The sequence below is a fragment of the Bemisia tabaci genome, chromosome 8, assembly GCF_918797505.1.
Source record: "Bemisia tabaci chromosome 8, PGI_BMITA_v3".
Classification (NCBI taxonomy): domain Eukaryota; kingdom Metazoa; phylum Arthropoda; class Insecta; order Hemiptera; family Aleyrodidae; genus Bemisia; species Bemisia tabaci.
The window spans coordinates 24,217,950-24,239,549 of record NC_092800.1 but is presented as its reverse complement, the minus strand read 5'-3'; the positions used below and the strand labels follow the sequence as shown (position 1 = coordinate 24,239,549).

General features: G+C 40.0%; 1 protein-coding gene across 2 annotated transcripts in view; it reads left to right on the top strand.

Moving 5' to 3' along the window:
• Positions 1-21,600, top strand: part of LOC109032554 (uncharacterized protein ZK1073.1) — an 89,706-nt gene that overhangs the window by 12,233 nt on the left and 55,873 nt on the right. For both annotated transcript variants that reach the window (XM_019044741.2, XM_072303423.1), the window contains exon 2: positions 12,725-12,775. In XM_019044741.2, coding sequence (XP_018900286.2) covers positions 12,725-12,775 — 51 coding nt within the window. The remainder of the gene's footprint in view (positions 1-12,724; positions 12,776-21,600) is intronic.

Genomic DNA, 21,600 nt, shown 5'->3' with positions numbered 1-21,600 from the left:
AACATACATATACGCTGAATCCCTTCCTCTCTTGTCAACTAAATTAAAAAAGCTCTCAAATTCATTTACACTTAAAACAAACATCCATGGGAAACTGATTGTATAAAAACATCCTTGACCCAAACAATTTTTTTCTTGCGGTTTGATCACAAAAACATTTTTAAGAATCTGGTAACAGTCATCAGACTTCTATGATTTATATAGAACTTCCATTTAGATAACTTCTCGCTCCTCTCTTGAGTAAAATTGTGCGATGAAAAGTTGGAAAGACATTACGTGACCCGACGCAGATACAATGATACTACGCATTTTCCGACTTGGACCATCGATTCCCCGCTGTTTTTCCTATTCCCTCCTCTTGAGCAATAACGGCAAGAAAGTTGACTAAGTAACGGGATTGATGAATACTAAGGCTCCTGAACGCTCAATCGAGAAACTTTTTATTTGCGTCGCGCAATTAAGGATTCGTTATTTTTTACGGGCTGATAAACATTAAGCGCATTAGACTGGCATTCTCGCCAGGTGAGCTCATAGCGCTTCCGTCGAGAAAAAAAAAAGCAATCAAAACTAAAGAAGCCATACTTTCAAAAGATTCTTGAGGAGAAGTTTGTTCAGCATTTGCGACTTAAAGTCTTCCCGCGCGAACGAAACTTTTTCAGAATAATGACGTAATTTGGGATTATTATTTATTATGTAGCTGTATACCCTATGTTGCTGTTACTTTTATACTTCGGAAAAGCACCTACTTCAGTGTAAAAGATGCTTGTCGATAAAACTTGGGACGCTGTCGAAAGGTTTAAGTGTTTTTTTCGTGAGCGGCATAATAAATCGAGATGGGTCAATTGGCGCCATAAAATTATTTAGATACGAAAAATACCTTGCGCAAATAATGAAAGGATGAGATTCAGAGGTGTTTAATTGCATTGAAACGTTGCAAAGTTTTATTTGATAACTTATTCATTTCTTTAAAAACAGTTGCATTTTTTTAAATATAATTTTGGTAAATTTTCATCGTGATTCGACGAGATTTCCCAGAAATTGTCTACGAGAAACACACACCCTTTCAAGAATGAGTATGTTTGTTGTGAAATGGAATTTTAAAATGTTCTGATGCAGTATGCTCCTCTGGCTTTCACATCTTCAAATTTCTGGGCTGCTTACACCTCTTCAGATGCAAACTTAAAAAAAAAAAAAAAAAAAATTGCGGGATGCGGGCCCCGTGAATTTTTTTTTTTTTTTTTTTTTTGTACCCGCATTAACTTTTTTGGTATATTTAATGATTGTATTCGCACAGAACGCGAAGTATACGAGTTCGATGAGTAAATAACAGACCGGGTTTAAGTTTTGGATCTCTGCCTGGTAGAGAATTGGGCTGTGAGAAAAACAGCATCCATCTTCGGCGTTGAGGCGCACGTTTTCTCAACCTCAACTATTTCCGGTTTAGATTAGAGAGCAGTAACTCTACGAAAAAAAACGCGGTCATGCCAAGATTCCAACCGACAGATAAACAAATCAACGTGGATGATTTAAAACCACCAATTTTTAAAGCCGCGCGGAAAAGATTTTGAAGGAATGGACCACTAGACAAGGTACGAATTTAAGCAATCTGATACATGTTTCTTAACCAGAATTTCACGTAAAACACGATTCACACAACGAAAGTTACTGAAACCAACTCCTAACGAAGATATGAACTTTTTATTACACATTGGTTACGAGGAATTTGAACTGCCCGCTCACAAGAAACTCAAAGATCTACGTGAGTCAAATCGCGCACTACAACGGTTTCAGCGAGCTTCTCAATCGAGCAATGTTCATTTCCAACCATGTGTTGTTCAAACTATAAGCAATTTGTTATAACTGAGCCAAAAGGTCAAGATCGAGGTTGCCAGATTTTTATATCGCAGAGACTATCATAACGTTTAGCGCGCGATGTGAATCACGTAGAGCATTGAGTTTTCATGAGCGGGTGGTTTGAATTCACGCATATAGAATCATTAAATATCTTCGTAAGGTATTTTGACAATCATTAAAGGCATAGAACCACCTTGATATATACAAAACAGAGTATATTTTCTTTTAGTACATAATTCTTTGTCTCATGTGAAACCCATACAAAGTGTACAAGCCATTTCAAAATCATGAGTTGAAAAACGCTGAACCCGCGAGTGTTAGACCAGAACACAGTGTGGACAGTGCGGAACGATATTGGCGCCTACACGACTGCAGTGATACTGCACGCATTGCGCGCATAGCACTGTGCGACCGCGGTGATACTTCACGCATTGCTCCTGCTCGTACGCACAGTGCTATACGCGCAATGCGTGCAGTATCACTGCAGTCTTGTAGGCGCCAATACCGTTCCGCGCTGGCTGTATTCGGCTCTAATATTCGCGGATTCAGCGTTCTTCCACTCATGATTTTGAAATCTTTGTATCCTCAGTGTGGATTACTGTCATTTAAAATGATAAAAAAACGGACCATTAGACAATGTATGAATTTCAGCATTCTAATACATGTGTCCTCGCCAAATTTTTACGTAAAACACGATGCGCACAACGAAAATTACCGAAATGAACTCCTTCTGAAGATATTTAATGATTCTTGGTGCGTGAATTGAAACCACCCGCTCATGAAAACTCAATGCTCTACGTGATTCACGTCGCGCGCTAAACGTTATCATGAACGTCTCTGCGATTAAAAAATCTGGCAGCATCAATCTTGACGCTTTGGCTCAGCTATAGCAAATTGCTTATAGTTTGAACAGCACATGGTGGGAAATGAACATTGCCCGATTGAGAAGCTTGCTGAAACTGTTGAAGTGCGCGATTTGACTTACGTAGAGCTTTGAGTTTCTTGTGAGCGGGCAGTTCAAATTCCTCGTAACCAATGTGAAATAAAAATGTAAATATCTCCGTTAGAAGTTGGTTTCAACAATTTTGGTTGTGCGCATCGTGTTTTACGTGAAATTTTGACTAAGAAACATGTATCAGAATGCTGAAATTCGTACCTTGTCTAGTGGTCCATTAGAAACGAAACCGGATAAGAGGAATAGTTACATCCAGAGACCCTGCACTCACAACCTAAGCAATATGATGGCACAGGTTAAGTTCGGAGGGCAACACTATTTTTCCCTCAGCGATGGTCGATGAGCAACTTGTTGAAGAAAAAATCAAACAAAATTCGCGGAATGAAACATGGAGTAAGCACTTTGCTTGGCGAGTTTTTGTAAGCGAAGGTTAGGATTGTAAACCAATTACTTGAAAGTTTGGTCATCGGTCATCATTTGGACGTATTTCTGCCAAACGGAACTATGTGCATTAAGACATGAGTCCTGAGCCCCATAAAAATATATGCATAACAGGGCTCACGTAATAATGCATATAGTTCCGTTTGGCAGAAATACGTCCATTTGGAGAACGGAGCGTTGACTTACTTCCGAAATTAAATTTTAACTTTAAGAGAAGATATCGGTGCGTGATCTCCACATGTTGTCTCTGGTTACAGTTCCTATCCTAACTAGTTACCTTCCCTAACTAATTCATGTGCTTGAAATTTTTCCTACAATTTCGTCACTTTCCCGTCAAAGTATCGCAAGTGCCACGCGACGTTTCAAAATTCCCGCTGCCATTCTTTGTTTTATAAAAAAATTTTTGGTTGAATTTGTTTGAAAACACTGAATTTTATCGGCCGCACAAAGAAGTTTTAGTGAAATTGGACTGCGTTTAACAGAAAGAATCCAAGCCACATCAGCTATTGCCAACTTTAACTGGGTAATTTAATTTTTTTCATGAAAACGTTTGTGCGGATTTTCGTTCAAATTTCGGTGAATTTTCTCCACTGTACGAGGCAAATTCCTTGAAATTGTCCAAAAAATTCGCGCAAACGTTCTTTTGTAAACAATTAAATTGCCCGGTTAAATTTGGCAATGGCCGATGTGGCTTGATTCCTTTCTGTTAAACGCGGTCTAATTTTCAAAAAGCTTCGTTCGATATTTTTTTTGTAAAAAAATCAAACGGCGGCGGAAATTTTGAAACGTAGCATGGCGCTTGTGATACTTCGACCGGAAGTGACGAAATCGTCAGGAAAATTTCACGCCCATGAATTAGTTAACGTTTGATTTTTTCACAGAAAAATTGTTCAACGAAGCTGTCCGAAAGTTTCACTGAATTATCTTTGTACTGCCGATAACATTCAGTGAAATTTTCAAACAGATTCAACCAACAGTTTCTCTGTAAAAAAATAAAATGGAGGCGGAAATTTTGAGACGTCGCATGGAGCTTGCGATACCTTGGCCGGAAGGTGACGATTTATTGTACGAGCTGTGCTACCTGCGGGCCGATTATTGAAACTGATAGACAAAGCTACTGACAAAGACGACAAAAGGGATTTGGAGGGATCCTAAGTATGGTGGGAGCGGGTGATAGCAATGGACACAGGAGGTAGGTAATGGACTAACTAACGGCAGCCCACCACATACCCGACAGTGGATTACATTTTGCAATAAGGAACCACTATTTCTGGCCCACTTTAGAAACAACATACATGCCATTCATTTCCCTGTGCTGATATGTGGTTTTATGAAAGAGCCAGAGGTAGTGGTTCCTTATTGCAAAATGGAATCCAGCTAGTCCATCATTTTTTTCCTTAGTCGATAGGAACCAACCATGTCAACCGATAGGATCGCTCCTTATCATACTCCTTATGTCTTCTTCGTCTATCGCTTTGTCTATCAGTTTCAATAATCGGTCCGCAGGGATATACTTTTTTCCTCATTTTTCCTATTTACCAGGCAGGGTGTTGATTTAACGTCCAGTTTGGCAACGTTGGCGCCCGGGCAACGACGTCGACGTCGAGGCGACGTTTGCAGATTCACCCAAAATTTAGTGGATACGAAAAAGAAAAAATGATATTTACGAATGATCTGGCAACAGCGAGAGAGGGTAATGCGTCAAGAGGCGCGAGCGCGTCCAAGTCGGACATCGACGTCGCGGCGTTGTGTCCAAAGCGTCGGGGCGCCGTTAAAAATAGCCCGCCCGACGTCGCTGAGTGGGCGCCCAATCCCAATAAGTGAGTACAATAGTCGATTCACTTGCATATTTTCCTCGACGCCCTACCCCCCCCCCCCCCCCCCCTCGGCCCCCGACCCCGGCGCAAAACCCCCGAACCGCGGGTCAGCGTTTCGCGACGTTAACGCCAAAAACTCGCGTCGCGAGTTGCCGCTTTGGACGACGTCACGTTCACGTTCGCCGAGAGATGACAATTCGTCCCTCTGACGGAAGGGTGTATCTCAGTTTCCAGGAGAACCACATTTTACATAAGAATCCATGCTTTCTGGGGCTCGTGGGGAATTCGAGATACGCTCTTACGTCAGTGTAGCGACGAATTGTTCGTAATGGTAGCTCGTCTTTAAATTTAATGGAGCTTGGAAAAGCTTTATTCGTTTAAAATGTAGATGTTGAAACCTCCACTTGGGTCAGCAGTTTACAGATGTTATGACTCAAAAACCGCCAATAAATCTGGAAGCAAACCGCAATCGTGGTGGTTCGTAGATTGCAATTTGAAAAAAGTATTTTTGATTCGACATTTCATTAGCTTCCGGCCAAAGTATCGATCTTGATAAAGATCGTAAGTATGATACTTCCAAAGTATGATCTCTCGAAATTGCGCTTCTCTTTATCCCGATAAAGGCTTTTCTTTCCGATATAAGAAATATCAATCTCTTAGGACCCTACAAGGGTACAATTGAACAGGTAAAAGACTCGACATTTTCCAGTATTTACATAAACAGGCATTGAATGCATTGGTGCTCGGTAATTCTCTAAATAAAGGTCATGGTAATTTTACCTCGGCAATTCTTAACTTCAAATTTGGCAGATTAGAATTTGAAACGCAAATCGTCACCTTCTGGCCAAAGTATTACAAGCGCAATGCGACATTTCACAATTTCTGCCGCCATTTTAATTTTTTACAGATAAATTTTTCAACGAAGCTGTCCGAAAATGTCACTGAATTTTCTTTGTGCTGCCCATAAAAATCAGTGAAATTTTCAAGCATCAACCGATAATTTCTCTGTTAAAAAATAAAATGGCGGCGGAAATTTTGAAACGTCACATGGCGCTTATGATACTTTGTCCAGAAGGTGACGATTTGCGTTTCAAATTCTAACCTGCCAAGTTTGAAATTAAAAAGTGCCGCTGTAAAATTTACCATGACCTTTATTTAGAGAATTACTGAGCACCAATATATTCAATGCCTGTTTAGGTAAATACTGGAAAAATGTCGAGTCGTATACGTGTTCAATTCTACCCTTGTAGGGTCCTATGAGATTGATTTTTCTTATATCCGGAAGAAAAGCCTTTATCAAGATGGAGAGAAGTGCCGATTTTTCATACCTCAAATTCAAATTTTAAAAAAGGTATTAGGAAAAGCGAAAGAGAGACCACCGTACTATACGCGTGAATCAGAAACGTGCTTGATTCACTGCAACTCTCACTATCAGTCAAGCAAATACGTACCTAGTTACAAGGATTTGAAAACAGGATTTGAAGTAGAACTCTATGTAAAAGAACCCCTCACAACCTCCGCACCGTCTCGAATGGCTCTATGACTCCGATTCCATCTAAATATTCTGACCTGACATGAAAATAAGTTAAAGAAACCAATTACCAAACATTTTACTCCCTAGTCGATACCAATTCTTGTTATAAAAGTACACTGGATAAGAATCTGATCGTTAGCGAGTAACAAGTTAATATTTTCCAACTCAAAGCCTCAACAGCAGAGGATACAAAATGACGTTATAAATATGACAAGATATTGAAATGTTACATTTGAAGGTCCCGCAACCCCTTTCCGTTAGTCAGTCTTACGAATAACACGCAAAAAGCAATGTTTATAGGTACGGAAGTAATCTTGAGGCATCATTTATTAACCCACTAAAAGTGGTCATCACGCAATCTCTTTATTTACGGACGCCAAAAATATCCAACGTTTCGTTGTTATTGTGATGTCAGTGGGAGGAAAAAGGGTAGTAAAAGTCGTATCCGGGATCTGTCTGTTTCTTGGTATGAGCATTTCTTTTTTTCCAATATTGAAACTCATTGTAACTGAATAAAGTCTCTAAGCACGGAGGAACTAATTTTGAACATCTCTGCGTGGTGGTTGGATTAAATGACTGAAAAGTTTGTGCCTCTAGTCTCTGGAGTTAAACAGTTAGTTCCTGAGAATATTCATTCTCCACACAGTATAGCATTCACATAGTAAGTTAAGGAGATTACCTTAATACGCCAATAAATGCAGACTTGAATGAGACGACTGAATACCAATTTTCGCCGGCAGAACTAAGAAGATTGAATGGAGGCTTCTAGGAACAAAAGCAAAGGAGCTTAAATTAGATCCTACCAAAAATTATGACCTCGGTAGTGCTTCATTGGCTTTCATGTAAGCCCGATCAAATAAAAGGGAAAGAGGATTTCCTAGGATTGAAAATTATGAATGAGCTATCTGGAAACTTACGTGGATTCTCAAAGAAACTCATTGATGAGTTTAGAATATACTCAACGGAGAAGATCATCGAATTAATAGAAGTTGAGGCTTACTGTTAGCCTTCGAAATGTGACCAATGCTGCCATGCTAAGGAAAAACGCCGTATGAGCCTTCAGGCGTTGCCAATTTTCCCCTGGCAAATCGCTAATTTTCAGGAAAATTTTTGAATATTTGTCTACCAATTTCTGAGATCATTTTTTTTGTAATTTGATCTAAAACTTCTGAAAATTTAAAAAAAAAATTTCCATAATGTTCCTCAAAAATAAACGTTTTATCGAAGAAAATTTGGCAACTCTCGAATGTTCAAACGGCATTCTTCCTTAGCACGGCAAAATGAGCCAGCTTGTTCCTGCCTCGTTTCATCGGGATTTCTTTGTGCAATATCAAAAATTTATTTCTAATAATATTTACAAGGATTCTGGGATCTTCACATGAGTGATGAAACGGTGTTTTAAGTTGAATAATTATTTATTTGTTGAATAATGCAAAACAATGAGGTTCCTCAATCAATCAATTCCAAGTCCGCATATCTTAAAGGTCAACGAGTTTTTAGCTGTGTTGTACCGCAGAGGACATGAAGAATGAATGTACTCTGCCGTGCTGAGGAAAAACGGCGTATGAAAATTCGAGAGTTGCCAAATTTCCTCTGAGAATATGTTCATTATTGAAGAAAAGTATGAATATTTTTCCTTGAAAATTTCAGGAACTTTAAATCAAAGTACGAACCTAATTCTCTGAAAAATTGGAAGAAAAATATTCATAAGTTTACCAGGGAATTCGTGTTTTATCACAGACAATTTGGCAACGCCTGAAGGTTGATACGGCGTTTTTCCTTAGCACGGCAGTACTGCACAGATGTCAACTCCTGGATGCAACTATTCGTACTGGATGGATGTCTGTCTTGCATAAGCAAATAATTGAAGGCGCGTCGTTACTTCATGTATTCTCAGTACCAGAGCTCTCATGCTAAACACTAAAGCTTAAAGGGTGGAAATTCTTGTTTTAAAGATGCCAAACTCGTTTCACAGTATAGATTTATCCATGGACAAACACATACAATAACAATTTAAAATGTGAGTTTTCTGAGGAAGGAAATCAAGTAATTTGGGGAGACGCGGTGCACTTACGTCCAAAACTCAAGAATAGGTAGAAATAAGTCGGATAACGACTGAAAGATCACGAAAGTTTCGTACCAATTGATTTTTGAGTCGCTAATCTCGGATTTGATGTCAAATTGCCTACATTTTAACACCCTCACCTATAAAAAGTGGGCAAGTTCATGGCACGCTGCGGCGCGGCGTGCTGCCAGCTCGAAACGCGCACTGACGCCTACAAACCTAAGGGGATACCTCAAGCATTGCGCAATGCGTGAAGTAGCCCCTTAGGTTTGTAGGCGTCGGTGCGCGATTCGAGCTGGCAGCACGCCGCGGTGCAGGCTTTCTGCACGCTCGTTGGATAATCGGCAGAACTCTCCACCTGAAACTGACTCAATTTGTATTTGGTTCCTTTCAATATATTAAATTTCACTCTTAAATAACAAGGGTTGATTCAACCAATCATTTCGGTCCCTTCTTGCAACTCCGTTTGCGAGGTTGCAGTTTATTTCTACTTTCGTGTAGCTTTCTTTTTTTTTCTAGAAGTCGACGGACTATGTCTTAAAATTTGCCTAAGACTACTATAAAAACTTAACAACATAAAGTCACACGAAGTTCAGTTCAATCGCAGCCATCCTATTAATCGCGTGAGACAGATTGACAAGACGTAATTTTTTAAATATATCGATGGCTTGTGCTATGGTTACACGCTCAAATTTCAATCAATTTCCGATCAAATGGTGACTGGTGCGCACCGTCTACCATCAAATTTCTGCGGCCTGCAAAAAATTGGTGGTAGATGATGGAGCTGTGGGGCTCATCCTTCATCTGATTTCCACACAACCGTGCTTATTTCATTCTTATTCCAATCAACACGATGTTTTAATTAATTTTACTCATCAATCTAGATAACTCTCGACCGCCATCTTGGTCATCTTTTTGATCGGAATTTGACGGAAATTTGAGCGTGTAACCAGGCCAATAGTGCAAAACCACGTTCCTCCGTTTGCGACGTAGCAGACTTCTCATCATACCTAAGATGGACTGCATTTTACAATTTGGAGCTATAAATTCTGGCGCATCTGAGAAATACTTATGTGCATTGGGAAACTAATGGCACATACGTTGTTTTTAAACCGGGCCGGAATTTATATTTCCTAATTGCAAAATGTAGTTCGTATATTCTTTGGCAAACTAATCAACGTAATTTCCTGAAAACTTCCTCGATTTTTCTATTCTGATGTCAGCAAAATAATTGTATAAATTGTAAGCACTAGGAAAAAAAACACATTGGATCTAGAGTCCAGACTCTTAAAAACATTGACAAAAAAAAATACTCTTGATTAAATCGGATTTTTGCTTGAATCAAAACGAAATCCGCTTAAATTAAGAGTCTTGGTTCTTGATTTAAGCTAGATTCTGATTGAATCAAGAGTCCTTTTTCTTATCGATGTTTTTAAGAGTCTGGACTCTAGATCCAATGTGTGTTTTTTTTTTTTTTTTTTTTTTTTTTTTTTTTTTTTTTTTTTTTCCAGTGAGCCATTAAAATGGCTTGTTTCTCTTTGAAAAAATAAAATCAGAACGGAAATTTCGAAAAATTGTAATCGAGATAAGTGGTTTTGCACTTTTGCTATCAATTGATAGATCAAAGAAAATTCGTCAAAATCATGAGAGGGTTTGAACGGCGCGGCGTTCTGCCTTAGGAAGGCAGCATAAGGAGGGATCTGTAACGTTGATTCGATATTGTTTAGTAGTCGATCGGAGTCAAGAGCGTAAACAAAGACGCGTGCTTTGATAACGGGGTTGGATTTTCGTCCGAACGCGGAATCGCAGCAGGGATCACTTTCCGCCAAAGACGCCGCTTTTCCCGCGAAACTCTTAAGATTTCCCATCATTTTTCCAGCTCGAACGCGCTTGCAGATGAGCTTGGCATCAGTGCGCATAAAAGAAGCTTGATGTACCATTAGCGCCGTTGGCAACTCTCTTAAATTAATATTAAACTGTTTTCCCCCTTTGGTTTATTTCTTTTTTTCTGGACATTGAAAAAAGTCGCCGGTCCGTGAGTTATCCTCTCCGGGCTGAATGCCTTGGTTTTAGGAATCGTACACCGTGTTACGGAAGAGCAGTAAGGACCAAATTTTCGGAATCCTTTTTTTTTGTACACACCTAGAGCTACTTTTTCAGACCCCCCCCCCCCCCAAAAAAGCCTCTTAATTTATTTGACTATATAATCTCTATGGGGCCACCCCTAAATTACGTAACGCTCTAAGAGGAGGTGGGTCGAGAAGAGCGTTACGCCATTTTGTTTTTACATGTTGAAGGATAGGGACCTACGTCACAAAAACGTTACAAGGAGGAGGGGGTAAAACATGTCAGAAAATTGCATCCCTTAATTTAGGGACGGCTCCTAAAATTAATTATTGTGCTCCAATGAAAGTTATTAAATTCCAACACAATAATATTCTAAAATTTGCCTCTCCCTTTAACAAAATCAAAAAAATAATTAATCATACATAATCCAATCCATTCCTTGTCCAAACTACTGGTTGCCACTAAAATTGCGCCAAAAATACGGTGGAACCCACTTCCTTCCACGAAGAATTTTCTTCTTCCTCTTCTTCTTCTTCTTCTTCTTCTTCTTTTTCTTTTTCTTCTTCTTTTTCTTCTTCTTTTCCTTCTTCTTCTTCTTCTCCTTCTCCTTCTTCTTCTTCCACTAACGACTAGGGCATAGCCCTGTTGATCAGGCCATTCAGTATCGAGCACAATGAACTGTGTAAATATTAAAAATATAAAAATCCCTAAAAATAAAGGACAAAGATTCCTCGACTCCCTTAAAATATCGGGATAACACGAATATAATCCAGAAAATTAAGGGCGAATCCCGAATTTTCAGGGACGAGTTCGAAAGTGACCCTGAGAGAACTCACGCAACTGGCTCCAAACGGGCGACCGCGAAGTCGCTCCGACACGAAAGCGGAAGTCCATCAGAGGGATTTTTCTCTCCTTCAGTCCGGCAACGGTGAGCGTGGCGTCATCGATCGCGAGTCGGCGGGGAAGGGGCGTTCGGGGGGGGGGGGGGGCAGGGGGGATTGGCCCTTATTCGGGATACGATCGAGCCCGCGCACGTGGCATCTCGCACGCAGCAGGCGATACTGCCCCAGCTGGCCCAAAGAACGATGTGGAGCCACGCAATCCAGAGTCATGGTGTTTCCGCACTGAAAAAGGGACACATTTACTTATTGCGCCTTCAATTTTTCGGGTAGGCCAGGAGGCAACGATGTGGAGCCAAGCAATCCGGAACGGCGCACAGAGGATCGAGTCAATGGCGGAGATATGACAAAATTTTGAAACTTTAAACGCTTATAACTCCGTTTTTACAAAATTTTGAGGTTCTAAAAGTGGTTTCAATGGTTTTCTCGTGAAATTTTCCTTCTAGCGCACCCCTTAAAATTTAAAATCGGACAAAATAAACATGAAAATTTGCAGTTTTAGTCAAAAATTTCATGTCCGATCTCTCTAATTGACTCGATCCACTGTACGGCTTACAGAGGATCCAGTCAATTAGAGAGGTTGGAAATGAAAATTTTGACTGAAGCTGCAAATTTTTAAGTGAATTTCGTCACATTTAAAATTTTGAGGGGTGCGTGAAGGAGAAAATTTCACGAGAAAACCAATGGAACCACGTTTAGAACCTCAAAATTTTGTATGAAGGGAGTTATAAGCTTTTAAAGTTTCCAAATTTTGTCCGATCTCTCCTATTGATTTGATTCACTGTGCGGCGGTGTTTCCGCACTGAAAATTTCGAGGCATATTTCGTTATTTCGCCTTCAATTTTGGGGGTAGGCCAGGAGGCAACGATGTGAAGCCAAGCGATCCGGAACGGTGGTGTTTCCGCACTGAAAATTTAGAGGCACAGTTCGCCATTTCTCCTTCAATACTCGGGGTAGGCCAGGATGTATCCCCTGCGTAGCAAGCTACCTATTCGAGAATGAATCAGTTGCGCTGGTCACAGAATCTTGTTTTGACATTTGTGATATCATTATGTGAGAATCCACTCATCCTATTCTCTTGTTATGTTACAGAAATTCATCGTCAAAACCGACAGATGCGGTGACCTGACAGTGCATGTGCAGGTAAGAGTCAATTTATTTTATTTGATAAATGAACATTCTTGTAGTTCTTCCAGAAAGGATCGAGTCAAAAATGGGACGTCAAGGAAGATTTTGAATAGCATGCAAACCATCGTGCATGCTATTATGACGAAACAACTTAAATGGTAAGCCCATGCTACCGTGCTAAAGAAGAACGCCGTATGAAAATGAGAGTTGCCAAATAGTCTTCGATATAATGTTTATTTTTGAGAAAAGTTATGGACATTTTTCCTTTAAATTTTCAGGAACTTGAGGTGAAATTGCGAACAAAATCATCTAAAAAATTGGAAGAATGATGTTCATAGTTTACCCTAGAAATTCGTGTTCTATCAAAGGACATTTGGTAACGCCTGAAGGTTCATACGGCGTTTTTCTTCAGCACAGCAACATGTGTGAGGAATGGTAGAAGAAAGGTTGCCAAAGAGGTCCTCGATTGGGTTCCTCCTGGGAGAAAGCACAGATGAGGACCCAGTTAGATGGTGAAGGGATGAGATTGAGGCAGAAATGTTGAGGTCCTCGATACCCGAAGGGTTGGGGTTCTATGGAAAACATTAGCGATTAGTTATTGTCGTAGAGTGAGTGACAGGGAGTTAGTTAGTTAGTTAGTATATTTTGAGACATTCAGCGTCACAGGCTATTAACGTCTTTACAGAGAATTTTGAAAATGGGAGTATATACGAAAATTTAGATTTTTAAATTAAGAGAGGTGAAGAGTTTCAGAATTTTGGTAGTAATATTGGGTTTATCGCATGTAAAAGGTTTGTATTTCTGTTGATTGTAGGGGAGTAGATCTGTAATTGAAGATATCTGAGGGCAGAGCAGTCCATAAGTACGTGTTTGATGGTTAGAGGTGACAAATTACAGAAGTGACAGATGGGTCGATTTTCTTTGGAGATGATATGATTGTGAGTGAAAGAAGTGCGGCCTATCCTGAGACGCGCAATTTGGACTTGTGCTATGAGGCGACATGTTTTTATGTATGGTCATATTAAAACGTCATGCCAAATTACCATTTTTTAATTTTTTTTTTTTTTTTTTTTTTTTTTTTTTAATTGGCTACTTAATTTAGAAAAATGTGCACACAGCGATTCTGACAACGCGGCAACGCTAAGGAAATGACCCGGTAAAAATAGGGCAGTTGAACTTTGAAGAATCGCTTGAGGGGGTGTTGGGAGGGATCGTGCCTCCCATTCAACCTCACCCTCATTCCAAACATGAGGAGCGCGTATTTAAGGACTGATGGGAATCCGCCTCGAACGTGTTTTCTCTCCGATATTTCTCAGAAGGGAAAATTGCTTTTGTTACAGACGATCGCCTTCAACCGGTACCTTTTCGAGCCCAATCTGATCAAATGTTCTGTGTCAAATTAAAACTGCCATCGGCTGTAAAATTTCACAGGCCTCGTTTTTCTCGCTATTTGATACATCATATCGCTTCCTATTTCAAGGAGATTCTGTCTTTGAAATCGGAGAGGAAGAACTAAAAAACTCCACTTCGGAAACTCCATTTCGGGAACAATATACACCTATCGAATTTTTTTACACGAACATATTGACGGGGTAAGTCGGCAATCACATAACTCGGTTTGCAACGTCGCAGACATTCTGTCAAACTTTATTTTTTGATCGGAAAACTACTTAACGCGCGGCAATTCTTTAAAATTGCCGTGATTTTTCTTTTCTGTGCTAAGAAAATTCTTCAAAACATCAAGGAATGATGTAAATTTGTTCTCCTTAAAAAAAATAACACAGAGGCGGAGATTTGCAGACGCCGCAAACCAGTTATGAGACTGTCGACTTACACCGTCGATATGTGCTTTTAATCATCTTGTCCGTATACTTGGTTCCTTTTTGCTTAACTCGTTCCATCTCCAAAACTCGATTGGATTACATTTTGCAGTAAGGAGCCACTGTATCTGTTCTTTCATAAAATTACCTTTCTGCATAGGGATATCAATTGCATACATTGTTTCTAAAATGAGCCAGGAATTGTGGTTCCTTATTGCAAAATAGGGTCCAATTAAACGCGGTAACGCAAGTACTAGTCATCGCGGATGATCAAGAATAGACTGTACTTCAGAAACGACCTATCACCCGCCAATTCAAATATGAAAATGCGCGTTTTTGAATTCAAGAACAAATACTTAGTTCCCTCTAGCTGATCTCGGTCCGTTTCAAAATCTCAATTATCTGCAGTACTTCTAGCGCAAATCACTGCGGATATAATCAAGAGTCCATCTTACGATCAAGAATCCATAGTACGCGATTAAAAATCCACTGTATGTCAGAAACAACGTATCAACCGACAATTCCCGAAAAAAATGCGTATATTAATCCTCCTGTCCAAATACTTGGTCCTTCCTTCTGCCGTGGTAAAGGGAAACGCAGTCTATGAGCATTCAAATGTTGACAAATTTTCTCTCAAAAAATATTCAGTTTACAGGAAAGCTATGATTAATTTTCCTCGAGTTTTTCAAGCACTTCAGCTCAAATTACGAAGAAAGTTCGGTAAAAAAATCTGAAGATAAATAGATCCGAATTTTCCTAAAAATGTGTGGTTTATCAAAGGAATTTTGGCAACGTCTGGTGGCTCATACGTCGTTTTTAGGGAAAGCTTGCTCCACGGTAGGTGACTCTAATCCAGATCACCTTGGTGATCAAGAGTGCATCTTTTTGTTTCGGAAACGACATATTAATCATCGATTCCCGGGTGAAATTTCGCGTGCCATATCCCCGATTTCCTTCTGCTGAGTTCAGTCTGGCGTTTCACTTACGGTTTCAACATCTCACCGTCGCCCCCCCCCCCCCCCCTTGCTCACGGAGGCGAAAGCACGTAGCACGATGCCTCGGCCAGGGAAACTCCGAAAGTGAGAAAGAAGGAGGAGGGGGGGGGGCGTTACGGGCGAAGAGCCAAGTTTATCGAGGGGGTAAACAAGTCCGAATGTGTATCAAAGCTCCGAAGGCCGCCTTGCCCACAACAACAGCCCCCGCACAGTGGATCGAGCTAATAGAGGAAGTTGGAAATGAAATTTCTGGCTAAAATTTCATATTTTAAAGTTTATATCGTTACAAATTCAATTTCAAGGGGTGTTTCTGAAAGAAAATTGTACACAAAAAACCGACGGAACCACTCTGAAACTTTTTTGTTTCATATTATCGAAAAAATAAGCTTTCAAAGTTTCCATATTTTGTCCGATTTATCCTATTGACTCGGTCCAGTGTGCCCCGGGTTGCCGTTCGCCCGACTTGCGGACCGCCGCACAATGGATCGAATCGATGAGCGAAGTCGGACATGATTTTTTTTTACTCAAACTGCAAATTTAGATGTTTATTTCGTCAAATTTTAAATATTAATGGGTGTTTTTAGAAGAAACTTTTACGAGAAAACCAATGGGCCCATTTTTGAGACCTTAACATTTCGTAAAAACAGGAGTTAAAAGCATTTAAAGTTTCCAAATTTTGTCCAACTGCTCCCATTGACTCATTCCATTGTGCGCCGACCGTTCCGTGCACCTGCGATCGCGCGGCTAGGCAACCGGCCACTCAGCCGTTGTTTATTTTCCGCGCGGAAGACGCAGTGCGGACGACGACTCGCTCACGTATCCGCAACACGCGTAAACGTGAACGTGACGGCCGAACGTGAGAGTGGCTGCAGGTGCGCCCGACATGACGTCACGTCACGTGCTACCGGCATAAAGGGAGCAAGGGGGCAGTTTCCTCCCCTTCTTCGGGGCATTTTTAATTAAATTATTTTTTTGGGTCAAGAATGATGAAATTTGATCAATGTTGGGCAGTTCTGGAGCTTTGTTTAAATCTTCCCTTCAAGGAAATATTGCTGTCTTTGATCAATGTTTACCCCATTAAAAGTTGGCTGTAATATGTATAATTGTTAGTTAGTCAGTTGGTTGGTTAGTTAGTTAAGTTGATAGGAATTGTATATATGTACATAATACACGCACAATATATACTTATGATCCCTACCTCGGGGACAGCCTAAGTTGCTGAATATATCTGATAAAATAACTAACTAACTAACTAACTAACTAACTAACTAACTAACTAACTAACTAACTAACTAACTAATTCTATCATTATAGCCAACGTACACCATCATAATGTAAATATTATACTTTCTCTCAGAGGATCAATAAATGTTGAAATATACTTAAAAAGGAAGAAACAAGGGGGATGAGAAAGAAAAAAGGTCGGCTGAAATTACATTGGCGACTCTTGGAGAGAGCAGTGAGCATAAAAATGAAGTTTTGAGCGAATATCGACGACGAAATTCCCAAACCGCACGTACTTTGGTTTGCAACGTTTCCTGTCTGGAATTCGTGACCTTTTGATTCGCCCGCATCGTATTATCATTTGAAAAGCTAATTCAGTTCGTCATATAATGTTCTGTGGCTGAAAATTACTGATGCTCAAGTTTTTTTCCCCATGGACCGGACCAACTCGGTTATGACGTCATAAACCAGATCAATACCGCATGCTGAATGTGAGCAATGAATATTTGAAGGTTATTAGCGTCATTGGGTTCCATCTATCGTGATTTTTATGTTTAATCCTGTCCTATGTATCCAATTATTCCAATTAAGGGTCTAACTTCCTCATTCATGGAAAAAATGAAAAAAACAAAATAAAATTTTAAAAAAAAGGGGAAAAAAGAGAAAAAGGGAAAGAAAATAAAAGAAAAAAAGAAAAAAAGAAAAAAAGGAAAAGAGAAAAAAAGAATAAAAGAATAAAAGAAAAAAAGAAAAAAAGAAAAAAGGAATAAAATACGGTGGAATTTTGATCCGACTTTACTGAATCCTAAAAAAAAAAAAAAAAAATAAAAAAAAAAATAAAAAAACATAAGGCGACACTTTAAAACGATTTTTCTCACAAGTACATTTCTTTAAATTCAAACCATTAAACTGCTAACACAGAGAAAAAACACGGAGTATATACGTTTTACGTTGAATAGTTTTCAGGAGAAAAAATTAAGACTTACAAGAAGTCTGCAACGTAGCAAACGGAGATACGTGGTCTCTTACTTTGGCCATCAATATGTAAAAAACTGAAGGAATTTTGATTCTCTTCGCACTACTTGCATTCGTCTGCGGCAATGAATACTGAGACGCGTTGACGACAGCGCCTTGATGCAACTATTCGAACTCGACGGATGTCCGTATTGCGTTCAAAAAATTGAAGGCGTTTTGACTTCCTGCGCACTAGCTGCAACAGCAGCTGGCTCGATTGTATGAATGATGCAAATATCCAAGCTTGACGGAAGTTCGAAGCGCAAATCGATGGTCAAAGTGTGATGAGAAACCACGTATCTGAATTGCGGTGTCTCAAAATTTCCGCTTCCACGAGTATTTTATTTTTTCGAAGATAAATTTCCGCCGCAGTTTATTCCTGTTGATCCAACAGGAAATTTTTCTCAGTGACAAGGCTCATCCAAAAACAAATGGACGTCTCGTTTCTTAATTCCATCGTATTTATGTGTACTTTCTTTGTCGTCGCTTGGTCTGAGAAAGTGAGAACTTTCAGCTCCCCACCGAGACCGCGTGCGGAAGAAAAACAAAAACAAAATCGTAATCTTTATACTAACTCTTGCCGGCATTCGCAGCCGATTTTAACTGCTCACCCAGCTAATAGATATGCCTATAGGAGTGTTTATTTCCGTCGCAGTTTTTCACTCTTCTTCTTCCTCCTCGTAACAATCGCCCCGCTCGCCCTCCTCCACTTTCCCGGCGGGCGGTATGCATATTTGCCGAATTGTGCCGAAAAATAAGGATATTTTCGATTGATCCAAATGGGAAATGAAGCTGTTGCATGCGCGAGGATGGCAAATTATCATGAAAAATAAAAATCTTGACATTTCAGAAATTTATGAGAGATGTTGAAAAATACCGGTTCCTTGTCATGTTCCGCAAAATGTAAAAATTGTGACTTTCTTCTATGTCTGTGTGTTTGAGTGCGGGTTGCATACTCTAGCCTCTGAAAAATATGAAATATTTCACAGCCTCGTGAAATTTCATGAAATATTTCAATGAAATTTCCAGTCTTCATTTCTTTTTACGTTTCATGCCACCCTGTGCACGCGTGAGCGATTTGCGATCTAAGTTCTTATACTTACGTAAAATTTCGCGAGAAACACGATGCCAATGGTTCTTGCCGAAATCAACTCCAAAGTTCAAAAAAGCTCTCAAAGTTGTGGCCACAATAAAAAGAATATCCCACGTTACCCTGAGAGTCTAACTCTACGTCTAATCAAAGTATCCATGCGCAGATAGGGAGCATATACATTAGCAGAGTTGCCGTTTTTTCAGTTTTGGAGTCCCCCAACGAAATGGGCAACCCTGTTAATGTATTTGCTCTCTATCTTTTCATGTTGAGTTTTTCTTGGTATAGAGGGGGACTCTCACGGTAGCGTTGGATATCCCCTCCATTACGACCTCAACTTAGAGAGCTTTTTCTAAGCTTGGAGTTGATCTCATAGAAAACCAGTGGCATCATCGTGTTTCTCACGCAAGTTTACATAAGCATTAGTGCTTCAATCGTAAATTCCTGACACATGCAAGAACTCCATTATACTGATTAGTTGGCAACTATGGAGGTATTCCGACTTGTCAAACTTCCACTCAGAAGTCGTTTAGCTTCGCGCCCACGCTCTCGAAGTTCTTGTCGTAAATCTCGTTTTACAAGAGCGCTGCGCTTAGGCACGAAGATAAGGCGCCTCCATTGGCGGGGTGTGAGAAATTTGCAGTCGCGAAATTCACAGCAAATTATTTGGCAACTGTGCTGGCGAGTGAGGTGTTCTCTGCACTTTGACGTCAAAGCCAGCGGGATAACAACAAAGCGCCGATGTTTGGACAGACGTTTCAGCTGTATTTTATAGGTTTGTTTGTTTACTGTTTGTGGCTCTGGTAGATGTCATATTCGTTAATTAAATCATATAAGACGTAGTGTTTTCCCCCTGAGATGTACGCGGCGGGAAAGGAACTTTATTGCTTGATAGAATTCCTGCATCGTCGGTAGGATCGAAATATAAGCCCGGTCGGCGAGCTCCAAGATGCCACATTAACTTGGATTGCATGTTGCAATAAGGAACCACTATCTCGGGCACTCCCATAAAAGCACATATCTGCATAGGGAAACCAAAGGCATGTATGTTGTTTCTAAAATGGGCCTGAAATAGTGGTTTCTTATTGCAAAATTTAATCCACTTATGAGCCCTGTCTGCAACGCTCTTTTCACATGCCCGCGGCTCATAAAGTGCAGCGTATTTTGGCGCTTAGCTCCATTTAATTTAATGTAAAATTCCACATTTCCATTTCCACAGGGGGAATCACGTCTACTTTTAAATTGTGTCTTGTGCAGCTTTCTAGAGCACAACCCATATCTTCTACCCGTCACTAGTTCCTTTTAGCACAAATAGGTACGTCCAATTGGATTACATTTTTGCAATAAGGAACCACTAGCTCTGGTTCTTCCATATAAGAATTGCATTTTGCAAAAATGAACCTTGCGTATTCCAATGTCCCTAAGATTGTGCAACTTTCTCTACTTTGCAAATATAATCTGATCATTTAAACAAGTTTAATCTTTAGTCCCAATAAACTTTAATTTCAAGAGGAAAGTTGCCTTTTTATATTGAATTTTTTGCGAGATTTCAGTAATTCTAATTTGATTGTAAAGAATGTAGGTAGCACAATCTTGGCAAAACTGGCCTGCTCTTGCTTTCTTTTGCAAAATGCAATCTAAAAGCACCTTTCCGCTTAGGAAAACCAAAAGCATATATGTTGTTTCTAAAATGAGCCAGAAATAATGATTCCTTATTGCAAAATGTAGTCCAATTGTCATTCGGAGAGGGTAAATTTTAATTTTCAGAAAATCAGCAAAACGAAGCGCAGCTACTTAATTAAAGAGGAATCAACTCAAGTACTACTTGAAACGTCTGTTTTCCTGCAAAATGTGCGAGGACTCGCGTGCAGTTTTTACGACAGACCGCAGAAAATATTCGATGCTCGTGTCGCGAGAGGAGAATGTAATCAAACATTCAAAGGGTTAACAGCTAATTAGAGCTCTGCGAGCCAATCCAATGATGCGAGTGAAACTTTTTAGTCGAGGTAACAACAGTGTAATTGATTACGTGTCTCTATCGGAACTACTAGCAGATTTGCCATCACGATGAGCACAGTACGTTGCCAAATGTGTGGCTTAATTTAGATTTAAATTCTTGAAGTGAATTCGGAGCGAATCTCGGAGTTTTTCCGTCAACGCGGCAACCGATGTCTCGTCGCGAAACAATATCGGATCATTTACTGTCGGTGCCGTGACTCGATGACATTTGGACGTATTTCTGCCAAACGGAACTATGTGCATTAAGACATGAGCCCTGAGACCCATAAGCATATATGCATAACAGGGCTCACGTCATTACGCACATAGTTCTGTTTGGTAGAAATACGTCCATTTTATGATGAGAGAGAGCGTGTAACCTCACCATAAAAGTTTTGCGAATAAAGGCTTGCGGCGTCTTTGTACACGAAAATCGAAGGACGCGAGACGCCTTTGTATCACTTAATATCATTTTAATGCACTTTATTGCTTCTTAGATTATATCACCGCAAGCGCACTCACGGAAACTTCAGAGCATAGTTTTCGTCGCTGCTCAGGCAAAAACCGCGTAGCTCCATCCCGAGGTTGTGAAATTCACTCGAAAAGCTCGATATTTTAAGAGAATGTGTTGTCTAATATGTGACTGGACCGGATCTTTGAAAAAAGGCTCAACCCTCCAGGAGAAAAACCTCCTTAACT